The sequence below is a fragment of the Oncorhynchus keta genome, chromosome 14, assembly GCF_023373465.1.
Source record: "Oncorhynchus keta strain PuntledgeMale-10-30-2019 chromosome 14, Oket_V2, whole genome shotgun sequence".
Lineage (NCBI taxonomy): Eukaryota > Metazoa > Chordata > Actinopteri > Salmoniformes > Salmonidae > Oncorhynchus > Oncorhynchus keta.
In genome coordinates this window covers 64,685,390-64,712,703 of record NC_068434.1, presented here as the reverse complement: position 1 = coordinate 64,712,703, position 27,314 = coordinate 64,685,390, and the positions used below count along the sequence as shown (strand labels likewise).

Sequence of the window (27,314 nt, the reverse complement as noted above, 5' to 3'; positions counted from 1 at the left end):
TTTACACCTGTAAGACAGGTGAACACTCACAAACAAACACACGTGCGTGCGTACACATACATATATATACACATTAGAGGTCGGTCGATTATGATTTTTTTCAACGCTGATACCGATTATTGGAGGACCAAGAAAACAGATACCGATTAATTGACGATAATAATGATTATTACAACAATACTGAATGAACACTTATTTTAACTTAATATAATACATCAATAAAATCAATTTAGCCTCAAATAAATAATGAAACATGTTCAATTTGGTTTAAATAATGCAAAAACAAAGTGTTGGAGAAGAAAGTAAAAGTGCAATGGAAGAAAGCTAACGTTTCAGTTCCTTGCTCAGAACATGAGAACATATGAAAGCTGGTGGTTCCTTTTAACATGAGTCTTCAATATTCCCAAGTAAGAAGTTTTAGGTTGTAGTTATTATAGGAATTATAGGACTATTTCGCTCTATACCATTTGAATTTCATATACCTTTGACTATTGGATGTTCTTAACGGCACTTTAGTATTGTCAGTGTAACAGTATAGCTTCCATCCCTCTCCTCGCTCCTACCTGGGCTCGAAGCAGCGTTACCCATGCAGAGCAAAGGGAACAACCACTCCAAGTCTCAGAGCGAGTGACGTTTGAAACGCTATTAGCGCGCACCACGCTAACTAGCTAGCCATTTCACATCGGTTACACCAGCCTAACCTCGGGAGTTGATAGGCTTGAAGTCATAAACAGCTGCTGGTAAACACACAAAAGTGCTGTTACATTGCACAACCTTCAACGTTATGTCATAATTCCGTAAAATTCTGGCAAAACTGTTGCATATACACTGACTCTGCGTGCAATGAACGCAAGAGAAGTGACACAATTTCACCTGGTTAATATTGCCTGCTAACCTGGATTTCTTTTAGCTAAATATACAGGTTAAAAAATATATACTTCTGTGTGTTGATTTCTAAGAAAGGCATTGATGTTTATGGTTATGTACACATTGGAGCAACTAGTCCTTTTTCACGAATATGCACCACATCGATTATATGCAACACAGGTGGCGGGGATCTTTGTGGGCTATACTCGGCCTTGTCTCAGGATGGTAAGTTGGTGGTTGAAGATATCCCTCTAGTGGTGTGGGGGCTGTGCTTTGGCAAAGTGGGTGGGGTTATATCCTTCCTGTTTGGCCCTGTCCGGGGGTGTCCTCGGATGGGGCCACAGTGTCTCCTGACCCCTCCTGTCTCAGCCTCCAGTATTTATGCTGCAGTAGTTTATGTGTCGGGGGGCTAGGGTCAGTTTGTTATATCTGGAGTACTTCTCCTGTCCTATTCGGTGTCCTGTGTGAATCTAAGTGTGCGTTCTCTAATTCTCTCCTCTCTCTTTCTTTCTCTCTCTCGGAGGACCTGAGCCCTAGGACCATGCCCCAGGACTACCTGACATGATGACTCCTTGCTGTCCCCAGTCCACCTGGCCATGCTGCTGCTCCAGTTTCAACTGGCCTGGGCCCTAGGACCATGTCCCAGGACTACCTGACATGATGACTCCTTGCTGTCCCCAGTCCACCTGGCCATGCTGCTGCTCCAGTTTCAACTGTTCTGCCTTACTATTATTCAACCATGCTGGTCATTTATGAACATTTGAACATCTTGGCCACGTTCTGTTATAATCTCCACCCGGCACAGCCAGAAGAGGACTGGCCACCCCACATATGCTCTCTCTAATTCTCTCTTTCTTTCTCTCTCTCGGAGGACCTGAGCCCTAGGACCGTGCCCCAGGACTACCTGACATGATGGCTCCTTGCTGTCCCCAGTCCACCTGACTGTGCTGCTGCTCCAGTTTCAACTGTTCTGCCTTATTATTATTTGACCATGCTGGTCATTTATGAACATTTGAACATCTTGGTCATGTTCTGTTATAATCTCTACCCGGCACAGCCAGAAGAGGACTGGCCACCCCACATAGCCCGGTTCCTCTCTAGGTTTCTTCCTAGGTTTTGGCCTTTCTAGGGAGTTTTTCCTAGCCACCGTGCTTTTACACCTGCATTGTTTGCTGTTTGGGGTTTTAGGCTGGGTTTCTGTACAGCACTTTGAGATATCAGCTGATGTACGAAGGGCTATATAAATACATTTGATTTGATTTGATTTGACAGGACACGCTAGATAAACTAGTAATATCATCAACCATGTGTAGTTAACTAGTTATTATGATTGATTGTTTTTTATAAGATAAGTTTAATGCTAGCTAGCAACTTACCTTGGCTTACTGCGTTCGCGTAACAGGCAGGCTCCTCATAGAGTGCAATGAGAGACAGGTGGTTAGAGCGTTGGACTAGTTAACTGTAAGGTTGCAAGATTGAATCCCTGAGCTGACAAGGTAAAAATCTGTCGTTCTGCCCCTGAACAAGGCAGTTAACCAAACGTTCCTAGGCCGTCATTGAAAATAAGAATGTGTTCTTAACTGACTTGCCTAGTTAAATAAAGATTAAATAAAAGATGTAAAAAATATATATTTTTTAAATCGGCCAAATCGGTGTCCAAAAATACAGATTTCCGATTGTTATGAAAACTTGAAATCAGCCCTAATTAATATATATATATGTGAGTGAGTGAGAGAGAGAGAGAGAGAGAATGCACATGTCTGCACACTTATACAAGCACCCTCAAGACCAATGGTTCCTCTGAGGTAAGAAAGGCCTTAACCCTGATATGCATTGCAGTTTTCCCATGTGGGAGTTGTGAGGGATAAGATGAGTGTGTGGGTCTGCCTACACATGGGAAATATCTTCCATCTATTCCGAAACACTCTGCAGCCCTTTTTTCTCTCATCCCCCATAAACTGTATCTATGTCATTTACATTACATTACATTTAAGTCATTTAGCAGACGCTCTTATCCAGAGCGACTTACAAATTGGTGCATTCACCTTATGACATCCAGTGGAACAGCCACTTTACAATAGTGCATCTAAATCTTTTAAGGGGGGGGGGTGAGAAGGATTACTTTATCCTATCCTAGGTATTCCTTAAAGAGGTGCGGTTTCAGGTGTCTCCGGAAGGTGGTGATTGACTCCGCTGTCCTGGCGTCGTGAGGGAGTGTGTTCCACCATTGGGGAGCCAGAGCAGCGAACAGTTTTGACTGGGCTGAGCGGGAACTGTACTTCCTCAGTGGTAGGGAGGCGAGCAGGCCAGAGGTGGATGAACGCAGTGCCCTTGTTTGGGTGTAGGGCCTGATCAGAGCCTGGAGGTACTGAGGTGCCGTTCCCCTCACAGCTCCGTAGGCAAGCACCATGGTCTTGTAGCGGATGCGAGCTTCAACTGGAAGCCAGTGGAGAGAGCGGAGGAGCGGGGTGACGTGAGAGAACTTGGGAAGGTTGAACACCAGACGGGCTGCGGCGTTCTGGATGAGTTGTAGGGGTTTAATGGCACAGGCAGGGAGCCCAGCCAACAGCGAGTTGCAGTAATCCAGACGGGAGATGACAAGTGCCTGGATTAGGACCTGCGCCGCTTCCTGTGTGAGGCAGGGTCGTACTCTGTGGATGTTGTAGAGCATGAACCTACAGGAACGGGCCACCGCCTTGATGTTAGTTGAGAACGACAGGGTGTTGTCCAGGATCACACAAAGGTTCTTAGCGCTCTGGGAGGAGGACACAATGGAGTTGTCAACCGTGATGGCGAGATCATGGAACGGGCAGTCCTTCCCCGGGAGGAAGAGCAGCTCCGTCTTGCCGAGGTTCAGCTTGAGGTGGTGATCCGTCATCCACACTGATATGTCTGCCAGACATGCAGAGATGTGATTCGCCACCTGGTCATCAGAAGGGGGAAAGGAGAGGATTAATTGTGTGTCGTCTGCATAGCAATGATAGGAGAGACCATGTGAGGTTATGACAGAGCCAAGTGACTTGGTGTATAGCGAGAATAGGAGAGGGCCTAGAACAGAGCCCTGGGGGACACCAGTGGTGAGAGCGCGTGGTGAGGAGACAGATTCTCGCCACGCCACCTGGTAGGAGCGACCTGTCAGGTAGGACGCAATCCAAGCGTGGGCCACGCCGGAGATGCCCAACTCGGAGAGGGTGGAGAGGAGGATCTGATGGTTCACAGTATCGAAGGCAGCCGATAGGTCTAGAAGGATGAGAGCAGAGGAGAGAGAGTTAGCTTTAGCAGTGCGGAGCGCCTCCGTGATACAGAGATGAGCAGTCTCAGTTGAATGACTAGTCTTGAAACCTGACTGATTTGGATCAAGAAGGTCATTCTGAGAGAGATAGCGGGAGAGCTGACCAAGGACGGCACGTTCAAGAGTTTTGGAGAGAAAAGAAAGAAGGGATACTGGTCTGTAGTTGTTGACATCGGAGGGATCGAGTGTAGGTTTTTTCAGAAGGGGTGCAACTCTCGCTCTCTTGAAGACGGAAGGGACGTAGCCAGCGGTCAGGGATGAGTTGATGAGCGAGGTGAGGTAAGGGAGAAGGTCTCCGGAAATGGTCTGGAGAAGAGAGGAGAGGATAGGGTCATAACCTCTACTCCTCCCTCTCATTCCTCATCTCTCTCCCCTCTGTCTCGCTCTGCGCTTAGCTCTCTCACTGGAGTATGCAGGGAGTTTTCATCACCTGCAGAATAGAATCATTGCAGACAAAGGCAGTTATCGGTCATCTCACTACACTGTGTTTACCAAGGGGCTCTGCCTATGTTTACTGTACCACCTAATTATCATACACAGGTGAAGAGTCTGAAAAGAGTTGCACAACAAAGCATTCAACTTAAATGAGTCTTCTGCATTTAACCCAACCCTGCTGAACCAGAGAGGTGCGGGAGGCTGCCTTAATCAACGTCCACGTCATCGGTGCCCGGGGAGCAGTGGATGTTTGGGGTTAAAATGAAGGCTCTGCGTGTACAGTACAGACAAGTCAATAACGCTCAATGACATGTGGAAGATTTCTCGACAACCTCCTTCATGAGTCTTGAAAACCTGCTCCTTTGTCCAAAGGTAAGTACAGTATACCTGAAGTCATAAACTGATCACAAATCTCCCCTCTCAGCTCATTAGTCTCAGGGAGAGTCCGTTTCAGTTCCATGGCATTGTTCTATATAATCGATCCTCTCTGCTTCAGGGCTGCCAGACATTGGCAGCTGCTTTGCATTAGAAGACAAATGGGGGAGCCATAGGTTTTCCCTGAATAATTAATGACAGCATTCACAGATGAGTTACATCTCCAAACTGCCTCCTTCTTACTGCATTCAACTTCTGGAGGCTCTAGTGCTAAATTTTAAAAAATTCTCCTCAGCTAACATTTACAAAAATAACTAGAACGGCAAGAAAAACACTGCATTATGGAGTAGATAATTTTCTTAATCAATTATTCATGTTTTTGACTCCCATTCGTAAACCTCTATTACAATGGTCCTGGGCTACGTGAGGGAGAAAATGGATGCTAATGCGGCGACTGCATGTGAAGAAGCTAATGCAATGGCTATGAACTCAGTGAGGTGAAATGAAAACTGTCTCATATTGTCCTGTGCCATTGTGATAGTGTGATAGGTAAATTCAGTAAAATCATATCTGGAACATTCTATAGAAATATCTAATCCAAATTTAATCTAATCCAAATTTGACTTGTATATACAGTGCATTCAGAAAGTATTCAGACCCCTTGACTTTTTCCACATTGTTACATTACAGCCTTATTCGAAAATGAAAAAAAAAATGTTTTGTCAACAATCTACACACAATACCCCATAATGACAAAGTGAAAACAGGTTTTTTGATTTTTTGCAAATTTATTCAAAATAAAAACAGATACCTTCTTTACATAAGTATTCAGACCCTTTGCTATGAGACTTGAGCTCAGGTGCATCGTGTTTCTACAACTTGATTGGAGTCCACCTAGGGTAAATTCAATTGATAGGAAATTATTTGAAAAGGCACACACTTATCTATATAAGGTCCCACAGTTGACAGTGCATGTCAGAGCTCTGAGACAGGATTGTGTTGAGGCACAAATCTGAGGAAGGGTACCAAAACAATTCTGCAGCATTGAAGGTCCCCAAGAACACAATGGCCTCCCTCATTCTTAAATGGAAGAAGTTTGGAACCACCAAGACTCTTCCTAGAGCTGGCCGCCCAGCCAAACTGAGCAATCGGGGGAGAAGGGCCTTGGTCAGGGAGGTAACCAAAAACGCAATGGTCACTCTGACAGAGCTCCAGAGTTCCTCTGTGGAGATTGGAGAACCTTCCAGAAGGACAACCATCTCTGCAGCACTCCATCAATCAGGCCTTTATGGTAGAGTGGCCAGGCGGAAGCCATTCCTCAGTGAAAGGCATGTGACAGCCCGCTTGGAATTTGCCAAAAGGCATCTAAAGGACTCTCAGACCATGAGAAACAAGACTCTCCGGTCTGATGAAACCAAGATTAAACTCTTTGGCCTGAATGCCAAGTGTCACGTCTGGAGGAAACTTGGAACCATCTCTACGGTGAAGCATGGTGGTGGCAGCATGATGCTGTGGGGATGTTTTCAGTGGCAGGGAGTGGGAGACTAGTCAGGACCAAGGTAAAGATGAACGGTGAAAAGTACAAAGAGATCTTTGATGAAAACCTGCTCCAGAGCATTCAGGACTTCAGACTGGGGAAACCCTAAGCACACAGCCAAGACAAGAGAAGTGTCCTTGATTGGCCCAGCCAGAGCCCGGACTTGAACCCGATCCAACACCTCTGGAGAGACCTGAAAATAGCTGTGCAGCGACGCTCCCCATCCAAACTGACAGAGCTTGAGAGGATCTGCAGAGAAGAATGGAAGAAACTCCCCAAATACAAGTGTGCCAAGCTTGTAGCGTCATACCTAAGAAGACTCAACGCTGTAATCGCTGCCAAAGGTGAGTAAAGGGTCTGATTTCTTAAGCAAATGTGATGTTTCCTTTTTTCTCTCTCTCTCTCTCTCTCTCTCTCTCTCTCTCTCTCTCTCTCTCTCTCTCTCTCTCTCTCTCTCTCTCTCTCTCTCTCTCTCTCTCTCTCTCTCTCTCTCTCTCTCTCTCTCTCTCTCTCTCTCTCTCTCTCTCTCTCTCTCTTCTCTCTCTCTCTCTCTCTCTCTCTCTCTCTCTCTCTCTCTCTCTCTCTCTCTCTCTCTCTCTCTCTCTCTCTCTCTCTCTCTCTCTCTCTCTCTCTCTCTCTCTCTCTCTCTCTCTCTCTCTCTCTCTCTCTCTCTCTCTCTCTCTCTCTCTCACAATCTTATTGGTGATAGTGATATGGTGCTCCAAATCTTTCAGTGAAGAACACTGACTGCCAGCCTAAATGACAGCCAGGCTAGGCCTTGGGCTAAAACCTCCTCCTCCAGCTTGAGCAATAGATATTTCCTCTGAATGACATGTAACATCTGAAACATTCCCCTCCTATTGGAGGAGCATACGACCCCTAGGGAGGGAATACAAAAAGGGAGATAGAGAGTTATGTGGTTTAAATGGTTCGCTGTGGGTATTCCTTTTACACACTTCTTCAATGTAAGTGTGTCCCATCGCTAGTCAAGGAAACCTCAAAATTGTGTTCAGTGGAGGCATACAATCACCCGGACATAAAGGCCTTGTATTGTGTTTATTACTGAAGAATAGGCAACCCTCCAAGGGGCTGGCTGGCAGGGTGTAACAGGATTGAGGCTCTGGGGAACACTCACTCACTCAGACTCTTTTTTGCACACACACCGAGTCAAAATTAACTTCAGCCGTTAAAACTGTAGGTCTATATGAAATTACAGCATCAATAGCACTATTCATTTTGACTTCGATACTGATACCAGGTTTAGAATCACAATACTCGATACCATCACGATACTTGATACCAAAACGATACCACAGCAAAAAAAGGCATATTAGTCAAAAATCACAGAATGGCACTTGATCCAGATCTTTTGAGTTCAATACCATTACATCTGAAATTGAGATTTTGAATGTATGCATTAATTAATCAATTAAACAATCATACAATCAATTCAACACTGCTTTTTTTAGCAATCTACTACATAACAACATAATGGTAATCATTTATTTGAATGGTAAATCTATTGATAATATGGGTAACTCAAGATATAGCCTACTGTAGGTCTATTCACAATTCAGGTGAATGCATATTCAATAAGAGTGTGTGCATGCATTGAATTACTGATCTTGTTTTGCTGATTTCATGAGGCTACAGATGAAAGACAATCTGTTTACCTTCCATTTGGAACTTGTTTTATTGTACTGATCAACAACGTTAGCATAGAAGAAGCAATCTCTTTAAGACCCATGACGTCAATCAGTCTGTTCAAGGCTTGAGCAAAGATAATCTAGACTGGGAGAGAAGTGAGGTTGGGGGAGAAGTATGGGTCTGGAAAGGGAAAAGGCAATCACTTGGTTGCGGTCACTGATAGGGTTGGATAGCTGTGGATTGGTGAGGAATGTGGGCCGAGGTCAGGTCAGATGAAGGGAGAAGAAATAGCTTTATTACACACATCACTTAGCTTCCTGACTACAACAAATATGTATTGGCTGTCTAAATGTGCAAGGAGGAGAAGAAATACTTGTGCTGGTGGAAACATGGCTTTGTCTTTTCAGCTGTTTGACCCATTGGGTGAATAAACTTAGTTTGAATAAACGTGTTTAGAGCTTTGACGAGTTGTCTGTTAGGTTCTGACAAACAGTGAAAAACTAACATTGTGTGTGTGAGTGAGAGCATGAATGTGTATCCACTCAGGATAGCCATTCTGCTCTGTGCCACCTAGGCCAACGGCTGGTCCATTACTGCCACCTCCAGCTCCACCACATCAATAATGAATTAACTTCTGTAAAATGCAAATGGTGCTTTTCTAAATTTAGTCATAATGAGTCCCTCTCATGCACAGACGACAGGCCGGCGGCTGTGTAGGTGGCGAATAATGAGCCCCTACCCAGACACATGAGGACAGGCCGGCTGCTGTGGAGGTGCCGAATGATGAGCCCTTACCAAAATACATGATTTCCCAATGACATCATCAAAAACACAAAATAAGAAGATAAAGCTGTTAGTTTAGGCTCCTCTTCCACTGGCTAATGTCTGAGTCTGTGTTGGTATCAAGGGGATTCTAGTGAGGGTGGCGCAGTAAACACAAGATGTCTCATGACAGGTGTCTAAAGCAAGTGCAAATCTGTGTGTATTTATGTAAGGTGAATGTTACAAAATGTTGGCTATGTAAGAGAGCTGGCTGTTTTAATGCATGACATGTCCTGTGTGTTCCAGTGGCCCTAAAAATAAGTCTTATTGTGCATTAGCGGCAAGTTGGCATGCTCTCACTTCATAAACCGGTGGTTGCTTTTCCGACACCCAACCCCCTCTCCCCATTCAGAGAAATTCATATGAGATGACCAGAGAGGAGAAACCCACTGCCAGCCAAGCCAAGCTGCTCTCAGCTACAGCAGAATACCAGGGTTGTCATGGTTTTTAGAGCTTGATTCAAGCAGCTTACTATTTATCAGATTACTCTTTTTAGAAGAATAAATCACTCAGTCAGTCAGTCAGGGACATATGGAATGCTTGGGGTTTCACAGAACTCTATGCTGAACTGACAGAAGTCACATATTGCATAAGTGAAGGTGTTCTGGCAGTGTGTGTGTGTGTGTGTGTGTGTGTGTGTGTGTGTGTGTGTGTGTGTGTGTGTGTGTGTGTGTGTGTGTGTGTGTGTGTGTGTGTGTGTGTGTGTGTGTGTGTGTGTGTGTGTGTGTGTGTGTGTGTGTGTGTGTGTGTGTCGCTGAGAATGATTACCAAGGCTGCATTGCACTGATTCCCTTTCCATACAAGCTTTCTAGTATAACCGGTGTGCCATCTCTGAGGGAAGCCACATAATAACAACATACAGGGGTATGTCTCTATGGGGTATGTCTCTATAAGCTTGGCACATCTAGCCACTGGGATTTTTGCCCATTCTTCAAGGCAAAACTGCTCCAGCTCCTTCAAGTTGGATGGGTTCCGCTGGTGTACAGCAATCTTTAAGTCATACCCCAGATTCTCAATTGGATTGAGGTCTTGGCTTTGACTGGGCCATTCCAAGACATTTAAATGTTTCCCCTTAAACCACTCGAGTGTTGCTTTAGCAGTATGCTTAGAGTCATTGTCCTGCTGGAAGGCGAACCTCTATCCCAGTCTCAAATCTCTGGAAAACTGAAAAAGGTTTCCCTCAAGAATTTCCCTGTATTTATTAACGTCATCCATCATTCCTTCAATTCTGACCAGTTTCCCAGTCCCTGCAGATGAATAACATACCCATAGCATGATGCTGCCACAACCATGATGTTCCCGAGGTGTTGGGTTTGAGCAAGACATAGCGTTTTCCTTAATTGCCAAAAAGCTACATTTTAGTCTCATCTGACAAGAGTAGCTTCTTCCATATGTTTCGGGAGTCTCCCACATGCCTTTCGGTAAACCACAAACGTGTTTGCTTATTTTTTTTCTTTAAGCAATGGCTTTTTTTCTGGCCCCTCTTCCGTAAAGTCCAGCTCTGTGGAGTATACAGCTTCAAGTAGTCCTATGGATAAATACTCCAATCTCCGCTGTAGAGCTTTGCAGCTCCTTCAGGGTTATCTTTGGTCTCTTTGTTGCCTCTGATTAATGCCCTGCTTGCCCGGTCCGTGAATTTTGGTGGGTGGCCCTCTCTTGACAGGTTTGTTGTGGTGCCATATTCTTTCCATTTTTTAATAATGGATTTAATGGTACTCTGTGGGATGTTCAAAGTATCTGATATTTTTTTATAACCCAACCCTGATCTGTACTTCTCCACAACTTTGTCCCTGACCTGTTTGGAGAGCTCCTTGGTCTTCATGGTCCCGCCTGCTTGGTGGTATCCCTTGCTCAGTGGTGTTGCAGACTCTGGGGCCTTTCAGAACAGGTGTATATATACTGAGATCATATGACAGATCATGTGACATTTAGATTGCAAACAGGTGGACTGTATTTAACAAATTATGCGACTTCTGAAGGTAATTGGTTGTTTCCAGATCTTATTTAGGGGCTTCATAGCAAAGGGGGTGAATACATATGCACGCACCACTTTTCCATAAAAAATATAAAAAATTAAACAAGTTATTTTTTTCACTTCAACAATTTGGACTATGTTGTGTATGTCCATTACATGAAATCCAAATAAAAATCTACCTTTGCAAGACACTTTATTCCACATTTTGTTGATGCATGAATTCAAAATGGATATTAAATAGATGTTCTCACCCATCTACACACAATACTCCATAATGACTAATTAAAAGCATGTTTTAAGAACCTTTTGGCAAATGTATTGAAAATGAAATAGAGAAATATCTCATTTACATAATTATTCACACCCATGAATCAATACATGTTAGAATGATCTTTGGCAGCGATTACAACTCTCTAAGAGCTTTTTGAAATTCTGTCAAGTTGGTTGTTGATCATTGCTCGACAGCAAGTCTTTCCATCGATTTTCATGCCAATTTAAGTCAAAACTGTAACTAGGCCGCTCATAACATTCAACGTCGTCTTGGTAAGCAAATCAAATGTATATTTGGCCTTATGTTTTAGGTTATTAATCAGCTGAAAGATGAATTTTTCTCTCAGAGTCACACCCTGATCTGTTTCACCTGTCTTTGTGATAGTCTCCACCCCCCCTCCCATCTTCCCCATTATCCTCTGTGTATTTATACCGGTGTTCTCTGTTTGTCTGTTGCCAGTTGGTTTTGCTTCGTCAAGACTACCAGCTCTTTCCCTCTGTTCCTGTCTCTCGATTGTTCCTGTTTTCTAGTTGTTTTCCCGGTTTGGACCTTTTCTGCCTACCCTGAGCCTGCCTGCCGTCCTGTATCTTTGCCCCACCTATCTGGATTACTGACCTCTGCCTACCCTGACCCTGAGCCTGCCTGCCGTCCTGTATCTTTGCCCCACCTATCTGGATTACTGACCTCTGCCTACCCTGACCCTGAGCTTGCCTGCCGTCCTGTACCTTTGCCCCACCTATCTGGATTACTGACCTCTGCCTACCCTTGACCTGTCTTTTGCCTGCCCCTGTTGGATTAATAAACTGTTGTTTAGCCGACGTTGTCTGCATCTGTGTCTTACCTTGAAACGTGATACACAGTGTCTGTTGGAAAGCAGACTTCTCTAGGATTTTGCCTGTGCTTAGCTCTATTCTGTTTTTTTAATCATAAAAACCTCCCTAGTCCTTACTGATGGCAAGCATACACATAACATGAAGCAGCCACCCCCATGCTTGAAAATATTAAGAGTGGTACTCAGTGATAGGTTGTGTTGGATTTGCCCCAAACATAATGCTTTGTATTCAGGACATAATGTTAATTTCTTTGCCACAAGTTTTGCAGTTTTCCTTTAGTGCCTTTTTGCAAGCAGTATGCAAGTTTTGGAATATGTTTTATTCTGTACAGGCAACTTTCTTTTCACTCTGTCATGTAGGTTAGTATTGTGGAGTAACTACAATGTTGTTGATCCATCCTCAGTTTTCTCCTGAGTTAGGAAGGACGCCTGTATCTTTGTAGTGACGGGGTGTATTGATATACCTTCCAAAGTGTAATTAATAACTTCATCATGCTCAAAGGGATATTTAAACCATTTTAAATTCAGGCTGTAAGGGGTGTGAATCATTTCTGAAGGCAGTGTACTTACAACTATCACTGAGTAAGTGGGAGGCTTCCAATTTTCAGTGAGATATATGTCTGTAGAGCCTATAGAAATCAGTTCAGCCTGTATCGGTAAGGGAAGAGGTTCAAATAGCAATTGCTTTTCATGTATGAGGACAGAGATCAAAGCTTTGCTTTACACCACACTCCATTAGAATACCATCTCCCTAAGGGAACCCAATAATGCAGCTAGCTAGTGGTTTTATCTTTCCTAAAAGTTAAAAGGTAGTAGGCCCTATTTACAATTATTTTAAAAAAGGGGCAAAATATCAACTTAATTTGCTGTTCGTGAAGAATGTACTATTTGTCCCCAGATAAACAGGAAGTTCCGTAACAATATTCATGATTTAGTTTAATAACACACCCCTATTTATATTCCCTTGTAAGCACTTACTTGAACTTACGTGTAGGCACTTATATGAACTGAAAAGCCCATTTGTACAGCAAAGACAGTCATCATGTTTGCTCTTCAATGCCTTTGATAATATTAAAGAGTTTGTTTAGATTCATGACCAAACATTCAGAATTTGCAGGGGGTTTAGAGAATAGCATTTAAGCAGCATAATGTACGATAATGTGTATTATTCATGAGTTAGAAAGGCAGCTGAAAAATTGAGGGTGACATATCCTCATGTCCTCAGAAAATTGTCATTAGAAAGAATACATGCATATGCACACGCAAACTTGCGCACACCACCACACACACATTTTAGTCTGTTTAGAACTTACATTGGAGTCGAGCAGGTCTATGCTGTCCAGGCTCTTGCTGCGGTGAATACGGCCCTTGATCCTGCGAAGGGAGGGCTTGCCCTGGGTCATGGGCAGCGAGAGTGTGGAGGTGGCAAACATTACACTGCATCCTCCTATAGCACCAGAACCACACATAGCACCTGCACGAGCAGCGGCACGAGCAGCTGCAGCATCTTCTGCAGCTGCTTCTGCTGAATCCTGAGCTTCCGTAATGGCAGCAGACGAAGCAGCGGTGCCTATCCCTGTGGCACCTATCCCTGACAATCCATCTGTGGGAGTCACCCTGGAACACAGAGGGAGACAGAGGGACAGAGACACCACATTTGCATTAACATACAGTACATACATACAAAATTACCACCACACCACACACATTCAAAATGGAGGGACAAAGCTCAAAGCTAGCAGCACAGGATGAACTGAGGTAAGAGACAGCGGATACTCAGCTGAATACAGGATAGATCAAAACGTTTTTTTTCCTTTTCTCTTCATTTCTTTAAAGGACACTTTTCCCTGTTGGGTTGCGATGCATTCAAGGCAAATGTGCATAATTGGGTGTAATGTCATGTGGCCCCCGGGGGACTGAGGTATGGAGCATCCTTCCTACTCCTCCATTATTCAGCCAGAGCTAGGCTCTACCATGCACCGCCACACTCTCCCTCTGAAGAGAACCGCTAGCTGAACAGAACTGCCAAGGCCCAAGGCTACACTCACCCCCCCACAGACCCCCAGCCTGCGGGAATCCAGATGTTGGAGAGGATCGGGGCTTCTGGAGGCTATTCTGTCACAGCGGATCATTTATGCGGCTGCTGCTGCTTGGGGGAAAACTATAACCTTTATACTCATATCCGGTCCCACTGTCAAACAGCCTAAAACTGCTATAGCCCTCCGAGTTTAGGAATCAAAACAGGCGATGTGAAAGCTGTGAGGAGGCGAGAGAGGAAGTGGTACAACTCCGTGTCAAAGATTGTAGGGAAATCACGATTAAGCTCCTAAAGGTTTGTAACAGCTTTGTAAACGTTTTTGAAATGGCTCCAACTATGGCTGCAGCAACAGTAGCAGAAGCACTAGAGCTCTGGGTATAGAGTGCTTTAGTGACATTACTGCAATACAATAGTGCTGACTACCCAGCCCTCCTTTCTGCAAGCTGATTACTTATTCAAGTAATGTCAAGGCATATATGGTAAGCACTTTCGACCTGCAGAAAGTTAGACCTCAGGGCTGCACCGATACACATCTCCTTTGCTTTTAAGAGCAGTAAATGGTATGGATCGTGAAAGGGGTCTATTGAGAGGTGATTCTATAAAGACAACAAGACAGGGTCGAATCAGAATCTTCTGTGATCACTTTTGAGTTTTCTGTTGTCACCATTTATTCACAATGCAACAAAGCTTCTCACAAGAACAAACATGCTTTACTTTGAATTCAAATAAAACGATGAGCATCAAACAAAGCATAAGACCACTGCTGCATGTCTATAAGTGCCTTCTATATGTTGATACCACTGACTGTGTCTCAACAGATTCAGAACAGATGCAAGATAAGAGAACAGAGACCAGTTTTATCTCTGTTGAATCGTGATAGGGCCATACACATGCTGATGTATTCACTGGCACTGAAGTTACCGGCTCCCAAAACCAAAAACCTCTAGGACAAGCCTGGGGACTGCCTCCCCTCAGTGCCCTGCCTGGCATCACATTCCCTGCTCTGGCCCCGTGATGATGGCTGATGGGCAGCAGCCCCGATGTAGAGGCTGGAAGCTGCCTGGGCTTCTCTCCCATGACCTCTTCACTCGTCTACGACTGACCAACCCAGCCCACGCACACCAGGGATTTACTTTCAAAGCTACCAGAGTGCTCTCTCTCTGTCACACACACACACACACACACACACACACACACACACACACACACACACACACACACACACACACACACACACACACACACACACACACACACACACACACACACACACACACACACACACACACACACACACACACACACACACACACACACCATTCAATCTGGAGGAGCCTCTGACAACCACAATCCCAGAGTCTTACTGTTAATAGCAGCTGTGATGAGGGGATTCCATTCATACAGCCGAGTGGCAGCGTAGAAAGCCCTGTGGGGTTCTGGAGTGAATTTCTAAGAATGAAAGACTTGCATTCAGATGGATGGTATGGCACTGTAGCTGTGCTCTGATACAGGCTATGGATGGAGCACTGATCATGGTACAGTACCTCTGGGTCAACTGGCCCATGCTGAGGGACCTTGCAGAAGCTCTATGTGATACACTCTACTAACCCATTGACATGAAAATAAAGCACACAGAAGAGTCCTTGTGAGAGTGGATACTTTGGAAACTTTGCGTTCCAACGAAACAGAAATAAACTTGCCGCATGTGCAAATATGGACTGCTTTCCTTGCTGTTGTGAAGAAAGGCAGTAAATTTGTGAGCAGCTTAGACTCAAACACTGTTTGTCCTATCCCTTGCGCACCCTCACAACAAACAATGCATAAACTTTAAGAAAATAAAAAAAAGAAAAGAAAAATGTAAGCAGTAACTCTTGCGAGTGGTGAAGTTTATGAATATTACATGAAGATTTGTCCAGAAATAGAGAATCTCCCTTACTGCAGAGGACTGAAGAGGTCATCACTGCGTTTTACTGACAACCTTAGCATGGTTCTTGATACACACGTCTTGTACCAGCCTGGTCTGATAAACTAGACGGGATACTCAAGTTAGTGTGATGTGCTACGTTTGGTATGGTTACATAAGACAGAAGGTTACTTAATTAAGGCAAAGACAAACGTAGGGTGGTTGGTCTGGGTGGATTGGTGGGCGTCTAGCAACCGTCTAGCAACCAAAAGGTTGCAAGTTAGAATCTCTCATCACGGACAAATGAGCAACTTCTTTTTAGCAACTTTTTAATAATTACTAATTTTTAGCTACTTTGCATGTGAGCTAACCCTTCCCCTAACCCTAGCATTTACCCTTTTAGCTAACCCTTTAACTAACCCTTTAAACTTCTTATGGCTGGGGGGCAGTATTGAGTAGCTTGGATGAATAAGGTGCCCAGAGTAAACTGCCTGCTACTCAGGCCCAGGAGCAAAGATATGCATGGTATTAGTAGATTTGGATATAAAACACTCTGAAGTTTCTAAACTGTTTGAATGATGTCTGTGAGTATAACAGAACTCATATGGCAGGAAAAAACCTGATAAAAAATCCAACCAGGAAGTGGGAAATCTGAGGTTTGTAGGTTTTCAACTCTTTGCCTATCCAAAATACAGTGTAAATTATATAACGTTTTTGACTTTGTCTGGACTAAGTGCCTGTGCCTCGTGAATTTGTGAACTAAACGCGCGAACAAAAAGGAGGTATTTGGACATAAATGATGGACTATCGAGAAAACATTTTTTTATTGTGGGACTGGGATTCCTGGGAGTGCATTCCGATGAAGATCATCAAAGGTAAGTTAATATTTATAATGCTATTTCTGACTTCTGTTGACTCCACAACATGGTGGGTATCTATCTGTATGGCTTGTTTTTGTGCCTGAACGCTGTACTCAGATTATTACATGGTGTGCTTTTTCCGTAAAGCTTTTTTGAAATCTGACACAGCGGTTGCATTAAGGAGAAGTATATCTTTAATACCATGTATAACACTTGTATTTTCATCAACATTTATGATGAGTATTTCTGTAAATTGATGTGGCTCTCTGCAAAATCACCGGATGTTTTGGAAGCAAAACATTACTGAACGTAACACGCCAATGTAAACTGAGATTTTTGGATATATATATGAACTTTATCAAACAAAACATACATGTATTGTATAACATGAAGTCCTATGAGTGTCATCTGATGAAGATCATCAAAGGTTAGTGATTCATTTTATCTCTATTTCTGCTTTTTGTGACTCCTCTCTTTGGCTGGAAAAATGGCTGTGTTTTTCTGTGACTAGGCACTGACCTAACATAATCGCATGGTATGCTTTCTTCATGAAGCCTTTTTGAAATTGGACACTGTGGTGGGATTAACAAAGAGTTTATCTTTAAAATGGTGTATAATACTTGTATGTTTGAGGAATTGAACTTATGAGATTCCTGTCGTTTGAATTTTGAGCCCTGCACTTTCACTGACTGTTGTCAAATCGATCCCGTTAACGGGATTTCAGCCGAAAGAAGTTAACCTAACTCCTAAACTTAACCCTTAACTAACATTAGTCAGCTAGCTAATGTTAGCAACCTAGCTAGAATTTGTAACATATCATACATTTTAGAAATTCGTAACATATAATACGAATTGTAATTTGTAACATATCATACTAACTGTAGTCTCAGATTTCTGTACAGAATAATACGGTATGCTTTGAGACCAGGTTGCTTATACTGGGTAGTGAACACATAACATTACGACATACCAGAATTTTCGCCCCTAAACATCTATTATGGATCATCTCTGATTCAGCATTGACGCATTTTAAAAGACATGGATAGAGTTATGTCATCACCGCAATAGCGCTAATGGTTTTGAAATGCAGCAGTTTAAATCCACTGTCCTCACCACGCAGTCCACGTCATACCCAGCTTGTCCAGTCACTCAAATAGGACAGTAGGTGTTTTGAAAGCACTGGTACATTAGTAGTCATAATAATGACGACCTATACGTCTTTGATGCCAGATACAAAATTTAATATAATCAGTGTCAACAAGGTGAACTAATTATCAAAAACAATATGGATGCTTAGATTTGAGATGATGCAGTAAGTGGACATTAGAAAAGCTAAATGCCTATTTTACATCATCAACATGGCCTATCTGGGTAGTCAGTGAAAACTGATACCTGACAGCAGTGCTATATGTCCTTGACCTTGGAACACAGGAAGTAAAACAAATGTGCTGTGGGGCTGAATGGTACAGTGCAACACAGCATCACATCTAGCACACTGACTGATACATACACCCTACAGCACAAGTGTCAAACTCATTCCAAGAAGGGCTGAGTGTCTGCGGGTTTTCGCTCCTCCCTTGTCCTTGATTGATGAATTAAGGTCACTAATTAGCAAGGAACTCCTCTTACCTGGTTGTCTAGTGCTTAAGGATGCACTATGCAGAAATTGCTCTGCCATTTCCTGGTTGCTAGAATTCGAATAGTGTACATGACAAAACAAGTAAGTGTAGTGTAGAGAATCATTGTACCATCTAAATATATTTTCCATGAACAAAAATATTGCATTTTCAACTGTTTTGAGCTGGTGAACGAAACCAAAACATGCAAAAATTAAACTTTTGAACGTTGAAGCATAGAAATAGCACACACGTAACAGATCTACTGCTTTTTAGACTTGCTTTCAATGACATATCTATAACTCACATTTCTATGTGAATTTGGTCGGTTCGCCCAAAAAGTAACATAGTGCAACTTTAAGCAAGGGAAGCATAGAAATAGAGCACACAAAACATGTCTACCGCTTCTTAGACTTGCGTGCAATGAGAAAGAAAGGTGTGTTATAGATCTGTCAATGTGAATTTGCAGAGACACTCAGCGCTCCGTGGATCGATTTTGACACCCCTGCTCTACAGTTACTACTATTAGCTACTGGGTCCAGACTAGCTCTATGATTCAGATGTGGGATCAGTAGACTTAATTTAATCATTCTGCTGATGATCATCAAACATATCCTTAGGTCTTATGTAACCTTCCGTTGACCTTCATATGAGAAAGTCTTTGCTGTTGAAATTGTTCTCAGCTGTCTACCAAACACATTCAAAAGAGACTGGATTGTCACTACACAAATCCAAAACATGAAAGGAACAAACGCGTCTCTATTTTCTGTGGTCTATATATAAAACATTCAACTATCAACTCCCTGTTCAGAGTCTACGCATGGAGTGTCAGAAAGTGTTGTCCTTTGTAGGACAAGCTTACTTCAGCATACAGCTCCATAATCAAAGCACAATAGTTTTGTTGGATTTTAAAAAAAAGCTATTCAATGTTTAAAATGCTCAAGAGTTAGGATCAAAGCTAGCTTGCAGTACAGCCATTGTGTCTAAATCCAATGGAAAGGACTAGGGCCTTCAGCATTACAATGTTTAAGTACCTCTGAAGTATTTAGTTATGACAGTTCCTCACACAGTGTGCACCCTGCAGAACAATCATCTGGACTTAACCGAGACAACAAAGGCCAGAGCATGGGTCTGATACCTCTGTATCAGGCTTTTCTGTTGGAGGAGGAAGAAAGAACACAGCAGACACATCAATAACTGTATCTGGGCCATTACAGAAACTCACTGCACTGCACAGAAGAGGCCTATGTTTCATCCTGTGAGCCTGAGAGGGACTGAGAGGGACTGAAGGACAGTACGGTCAGCACGTGGTCTACTATAGGCTCTCCTGGCTAAGCCTGGCCGGACCTAACATCCCCTGAGCTCCACCACTACAACACATTACTCATCCACTACAGGCTTCATCCCTCCTGGAGCGTGGGATGACTAGAGAGGCATTTTGCTGCATCCCATTTGCATCCCTGAGATTAACAACGTCATGATGCATAAAATAAAATGAAAGGGCCAAAACAAAGCAAAGCATATTAAACCAAGTGGACATCCTTGGAAAATATAATCGGGGAATAAAAAAACAGCAGGTGTTATTTAAACTCTGAGTGCATGAGGTGACCAGGAGAAAGACGGGCAGGCAGGTGGGATCGAGGGTTCGCCACTCTGATTAGGTAGGCTAGACAACTCTGACAGATGGATAGACAGATTAGGACTTAAGACATGTATCTAACATGACAGGCCAATGGTCACATCTGAACACTGTGGTGACCCCTGTGGAGAGGCACATAAAGACCCACCATCAACACAGTCACACGCCTCATCTTTCCTGATCACTTCTCCATGTGCAGTAGATCCTCCTTATTAGAGAGGGTGAAACACTTACAATAAAAGCACAGCTTGGCGTTATGTCTGGTAATGGAGTGTAAAGTGTATTAACCCAAGTCCAGGTTGACACTAGGTTCTGACTAACAGTGTGTAAACGGAATGTAAGGATAATAAATTAACAGTAGGGCAGGAACATCTGCTCAGCATCTGGGTGATGGGGGATCTGTCCATGGACTGCACTGAGGTGAGGATGAAGCCTTCCTTAACCCTAACCGGCAAGGTGAGAGCCGCAGGGCATCTCACTGAATGTGAGCTAACTCCAGTAAAATGCTTCTGTTTCTTTCTAGAAATAAACAAAAAGTAGGGTAGTTGAGTCACCTTGTCATACTTCCCAGACTCGTGATGTATTCACTTTGCGAAAGCTGGATATAGTTCCTAAAAGAGAAATATAAAACGACCAGTGTAGAGAACATTACCAAGTTCAAATGGGAAAGGTACATGGGGTTAGCTAGTTTGTCATGTCCTCCGGTGTTTGTGGCGCAGTGACAGATTCCATCTTGTCAGCCTCCTGCGAGTCTTCTGGCCGGGAGCATCTTACTGACTCACAGATTTTAACAGTCATGCTTCTCCTAGTCTGTATCTTCCTGGAGGGGATAAATGTCTGATAGGTCTTGTTGTCATTGCTCCTCCAGCCAGGCTTTTATAGGAGCAATTACTGCAGCTACAATACCGTGAGGTCACGAAGGCCCCGAAAACAGGCTCAGTGCTTGCTGAATTAATGCACCATTGGTCTGTGTGTGAAGGGAAAACTACTGTTTTTTGGAATCAACTACACAAATTCAGTGAATGTATTAATCTGATAAATGAATGACAGAGAGAGAGAGAGAGAGAGAAAGGTGGGGGGGCGAAAAAGACAGTGACAGAGAGATCAGAATCATGTCAGGTGATGTGTGTCAAGTCTCTCGACCTGTGTGCACCTACGTTGTAAACTTTCATTCATAGGCTAGGTTGTAGTAACCTCATGATGGGTATTGGGAAAATTTTAGTATCATGTAGCCTAAACCTATCGCTGTTACATTGAGCTGGGTGAATGGAATATGAATGACAGTCATCCAATATGCTGTAATAGAAATAAGACCACGCTCATTAAAAAATAATAATTCTCCCTCATCTTAAACGGCACTGACCACCACTGGGGTACACTGAGTTTACCAAACATTAGGAACACCACCCCCTTATGCCCTCAGAACAGATTAAATTAAATTGGGGAATGGACTCTACAAGGTGTCGAAAGCATTCCACAGGGATACTGGTCCATGTTGACTCCAATTTCCACAGTTGTGCCAAGTTGGCTGGATGTCCTTTGGATGGTGTACCATTCTTGATACACACAGGAAACTATTGAGCGTGAAAAAAAACAGCAGTGTTGCAGTTCTTGACACAAACAGGTGTGCCTGGCACCTACTACCATACCCTGTTCAAAGGCACTTCAATATTTTGTTTTGCCAATTCACACTCTGAATGGCCCACACACATAATCCATGTCTCAACTATCTCAATGCTTAACATGTTTCCTCCCCTTCATCTAAACTGATTGAAGTGGATTTTGCAAGTGACATCGTTAAGGGATCATATATGTCACCAAGATTCACCTGGTCAGTCTGTCATGAAAAGAGTTGTTCATGTTTTGTACACTCAGTGTATATTAACAGCTATCCTCCTATCCTTTTTAATGTGGTCAGTGTTGGCTCCAACCAGAGCACCCTGCTTTGTATGATAAACCCACTTACAACCATCTTGAATGATGCCTGATTCAAATGCCCCCCACCCCAATGAGGTGAAGGCACTGGATGGGGGCAGCCACAAGTCAATAAACCCAATTTAATCTGTTCACTTTAGTGCGATAAACCAGCTGAGAGGAGATTACAACCATTCTGGCCAATGACTCAATACAAAACAACAAGAAGTTAGCCTAGCAGGGTCTAACTGGCTTCTGCTTGGGGCATCTAACATGTCCATCGGTCCGTCAGGCAATATCGTAATCTCCTTTTAATGGGAAACCCCCTCCCCCCACCACGGGATGGGATGACCCTGAGATCCACCGCACCGCCTCTCTTAAGGGAGCAGTGTCCAAAAAAGAACCATAGTGCTTGCTGCTGCTCTCTCAACACTAGTGACAGCATTCACACAAAGAAAGGAGGAACACATTCTAGAATAGAAAACATTCTTCCCACTCCCAATCTGAGAATTTTTGACTGCTGATCTGGAATTTTCTTCACACTCAGAATTGGAATGTTTTCATAAACATCCCCCAAAATGAGCTCTGCTAGATCGGATACAATAAACCAATAAACCACTGTTTGTTTGTCATCGAAGACTAATACCACTGAATTTGGCCGGATTATGTCACATGCTTAACGTCATTTGTGTGGATTACAGATGAGGAAACAGTGTACATGCGATCTGGCGGAAGAAAGAAATACCAACCAATCCCTTCCATTGATTCCCTACTAGAATGATTGATTTTCTTATTTACTCTGATTAATTTACTTATTTACTTTGATTTTCTTTATTTTTCCTGCAGCAGTAAGGGTTTGTTTTAATATGGTGGTTACTAAGACACTAAGTAAAAGGGTTTAGGAGAACAGCCAAACAAAAGGTAGTTGACACGGCTTTGTCCTGGTCTTACCGTGACTACTGCAGTATAATACAGAACCACTCCATGTTTCCATAGGTTGAACTGAACTAAACCACTGAGGTATAAGGTAAAGTGAATATAGTATGGTGGTCACATCTGGATGGACGAATCGTGTTCTGTGTAATGGATGGATGGTAAATGAGATTATACGTCAATCTGGTTATCAACAGACAGGTGGGAAGGCTGAGATGTAGACACGCACCACATTGAGCGTGACAGGGGTTCTGATGATTAGATACACCCATCAACAGGAACTCCTCCCAGTGATATAGCTTACTATGCACCAGTAACTCCTGTTTTACAGTAGTATTGAACAATGACTAATAACAGAAGGAGATTATGTTTCATGCTACATATTTTCATGCTATTCATTTGAATTAGATGCAGAGATCAAAAAATGATGATAGCAATAATTATTCAGATTTCACAGGGTAGTATTAGCATTTCTAACAAGGGTGTAATAATGACATGGTGAGAAAGGAAGTGGACTGTGTGAAAGGCAAATGTACTGGAATTAGAAATGCCACAAAATCGAGTCCACACAGTATACATCAGACTAAAATATAATGTCTCTGACATATTGACACATTGTGTCTAGATAACAATGCCTTTATTACTCCGTTTCACCTGGTCTTTCATCTTTTCTGGATCTTTCTAGAGCATCACAGTAAATGTGTGATTTCTTCATCTGAGAGGGATGTGCCACCAGTAGTTCTCCAAAAACAGAGGCACAGATACAACTGGAATGTAGTGGAATTACAACCCCCCCCTGCCCAATACAAACATATAGGGAGAGACACAACCATGTACAAGCAAAAAACACACAGGCAGATTACAACCATGTACTACTGGAATACTATCACCCTGCCCAATTAACACACAGTGTAGGCACAGATACAACCAAGTAGGCATTACAAACCAGGTAGACATTGCCTAAAATACATACATGACAGATACAAATATGTATCGGCATTGGCTAACAATCCCCCTGCCCAGAAAACACAAATACAACATATAACGGCATACAATCTTCCTCCCTGCCCACTGCCACAGCCGTGGCAACATTGAGCACAAAGAGCGAGGCTTGAGCTGACTTCCGCAAACAGCTGCTGCTCACCCTAACTAAGCATGTCACACAGAGAGACTCCAACTCTCCTTGACAACAAAGCTAAAAAGCTAATTGTGCAGCCGGAGCACAAGCACAATGGCTGTGTGGTTCCTCTCTCTGTCCTCCTCTCCGCTGTCATTAGTTAAGACTGATACGGTAGACTGTACATGCACAACGCTATCCTCCTCTCCTCTCCTCAGCATCACCCCTGTTCCCCGCATGGTGAAATCCATACTCACCACATCTGTCTCTTAGGAGGGATGCAATTGTCTCTGTTGATGGCAGTCACCCCCATAGCCATCTGTATCACCGTTATGTATTTCTGGTACTTCATGTTGTCCACCACTACTAGGAATCCACACCACAAACCAGTTTATGGAAAACATGTAATTTCTATTCGCTGGCATCCGCCTGTACCGCGTCTTCCTTGTTCAGCATCAGAACGCCATTTCCAGCGCTGAAGGACTGACAGGGAAAACACTCCCCACGGAGCTCAACAAAAGGTACCATGCCGCTGCAACCCATGTCTGCAATGACACCCTAATCTCATTAGTGCTCAAGAATAGATGGCTTATCCATTCAATGTTAGTCAGGACCACAACATTGTTTTGTTGTTCGCCCTCGAGGCACTATTCTTTGGGAAAAAAACTCTAGCTAGCGAAACGCTGCAGCGGCACCCAAATGTCCGTGTGTGAAGTAGGAGAGAGTGTGCTGTGCGTGTGTTCAACGAGAAAGAGCAGGGAAGAGAGGCGTTAGAGAGAGGGAGGGAGAGGGAGGGAGAGTGAGTGCATGTAGAGCTGAGAGGGGTTCTTGTCCAATGAATAAATCTTGATATTTAATTTGGGTGCATGATATAGTTTTTTTTGTTTTCTCAGAACAAACACAGGGTTCATAATTAAACCCTATAAAAAGGGCTGTATAAAAACTTGATTAATGTGCTGATCCTTGGACTGCTCCCAGACCGGTAGTTGTTATACCTACTGAAAGGAAGGGGGAGGGGGAAGGACAGCAGAGAAGAAAGGTAGGCGGGAACAAGATACATATTTTTCTCCCACAATGTAATTATATTCTATTATCAACATGTTGATCACATCAATTACACTATATTAAATGAAACATAAATCATTAAATATTTCTTCCTACCCTATATCTTGCATTTGCAGGTAACAAGGCAGTAAGTGAAACTGAAAAACAGGGTTTGCTTCATCTGTGACAGCTGTCTACCTACTGACCTTGTTGTTTTAATCTCAATCTTTTTAGTCAGCCAAACCCTGCTCCTACTGAGGTCTGAAAGGCAGTCACCATTATCCCATCACTGGCTCAATTAAATAGAGTTCAACAACAAGGCTAATTGGGAAAGGGATTTGAGAGATGACAATGTAACATTCGTTTGAATACAGAAACTGTTTCTAAGTGGTTTATGAACACAATACTACGTATCGTTTTTGTTATTACTGTCCTAAACATAAGATTCTATATTGTTTTTCTGTCCTGACTCACAACGAGCAGGAGTCTCCCTTAACCAAAGATCCTTGACTGTCTGGTCCCAGATTACAGATGATTAGGAATCTAAAGTGGATTGAGTTAGATTAGCCAGCCTACTGCACACAGATTATTGTATACCGTTTCTGTTCCCATCACCAATAAAAACAAACCATCTCCATAATGAGACAGTTCTTCTCTTTTTCCCGTACAGATATATTCACCTATATTATTCTCTTCTGATACATCCCTGCTCAAGAGTCTTACATAAACATCTCATAAGAATCAGAGGTCAAACCAAGCGGTCAGCAGTCAAAGGCCAAATGATCCCAGTATCTCTGGGAGGACCACTATTTTCACATTGATTCAATGTCCAATTCTAAGCAACAGTAAACATGTCTACATTTTCAGATACAACAAGAGGTGGAAAACACTATACAGAACATTAGACTTAAAAGGCTTGTCCCTTTCCGGTCAGATGAGTTCATGATCCAAGCACTGGGACTGTTTCAGAACCGCTCGGCCTCATGGGAAGGACCATTAACCTTTAAAGGTTAAACAAGTCTCTGCGTCATCCTACAGCTCATTCATTTGAGCACAGCCACTGGACTGGATACACCAAAACATAAAAACAACATGATTGAATTTTACATACTGCAGTATTGGATATGAAATATTCAAAACGGCTTGTGAAACTGACGTCAGTGTGGTGCTAACAGTATATCTTCTTTCACTGTCCCTGTAGACATACCGGGCTCGAACCAGTGATCCTCTGCTTTGCAAAACACACGTGACCGCACTCCTTGACAACGTACACATATTTTGCCACATACTATGCTAAGATGCTAACATGACATATTGACTATAGAAGAATAAAACGTGCAGTTGCTTGGCTAATAACAAATTCAGGGCCAGTGAATGGCTGCCATTTTGTTTCCGTTGTATGTCTATGGGCTGTATTCTGGGAGTAAACAAAGTGCCTGTCCAATCACATTGAGGGATGGGGCAGGATGGCCTGTGTTTTAAATGGATGGTAGAGGTCTGTGTGTCAAATGGAAAATTTGGCCAGGGCACTAGACGTAACAGTTAGTAATCTTTCATTAAGCGCGAAGGGATTCTTAATGACTAAGCTGGGCCACAATCTCCTCTACCTCCTCTTAAAGCATGTCACTGCAGAGGAACATTACCGCCCATCAGCCTGGCTGGGAGGGGGAGGAGGGGTCTGATGCAAGGTAGGTTATATATCAGAGGCCAATATGGATATGCTATTGTGCAGAAAATATTCCTTCAATGGGTACAGGGTACAGGGGCCACAGGTTAGTTGTGGTAATTAAGAGGTGAAGTGACTATGCATTGAGAATAAACAGAGCGTAGCAGCAGCAGCGTAAGGGGGGTCAATGCAACTAGACTGGGTAGCCATTTGATTAGCTGATCAGGAATCTTATGGCTTGGGGGTAGAAGCTGCTAAGAAGCCTTTTGGACCTAGACTTGGCGCTCCGGTACCGCTTGCAGTGCGGTAGCAGAGAGAACAGTCTATGACTAGGTTGGCTTTGGCCATTTTTAGGGCCTTCCTCTGACACCACCTGGTATAGAGGTCCTGGATGGCAGGATGCTTGGCCCCAGTGATGTACTTGGCCATACGCACTACCCTCTGTAGCACCTTGAGGTCGGATGCCAAGCAGTTGACATACGAGGCGGTGATGCAACCAGTCTCGATGGTGCAGCTGTAGAACTTTTTTAA

The 27,314-nt window shown here is 43.3% G+C and overlaps 1 protein-coding gene across 12 annotated transcripts in view; it reads right to left on the bottom strand.

Moving 5' to 3' along the window:
• The window catches only part of tjp1a (tight junction protein 1a), a 161,409-nt gene that overhangs the window by 117,052 nt on the left and 17,043 nt on the right, over window positions 1–27,314 (bottom strand). For 11 of the 12 annotated variants that reach the window (XM_052462135.1, XM_052462142.1, XM_052462143.1 and 8 more), the window contains exons 1-2: window positions 24,331–24,787; window positions 13,367–13,670 (exon numbers count right to left, since the gene is read on the bottom strand). In XM_052462135.1, the coding sequence (XP_052318095.1) occupies window positions 13,367–13,670; window positions 24,331–24,425 (399 nt within the window). In that variant the 5' untranslated portion in view covers window positions 24,426–24,787. Of the gene's footprint in view, window positions 1–13,366; window positions 13,671–24,330; window positions 24,788–27,314 lie in introns of those variants that run through there. The other variant, XM_052462138.1, reaches the window with a different exon arrangement.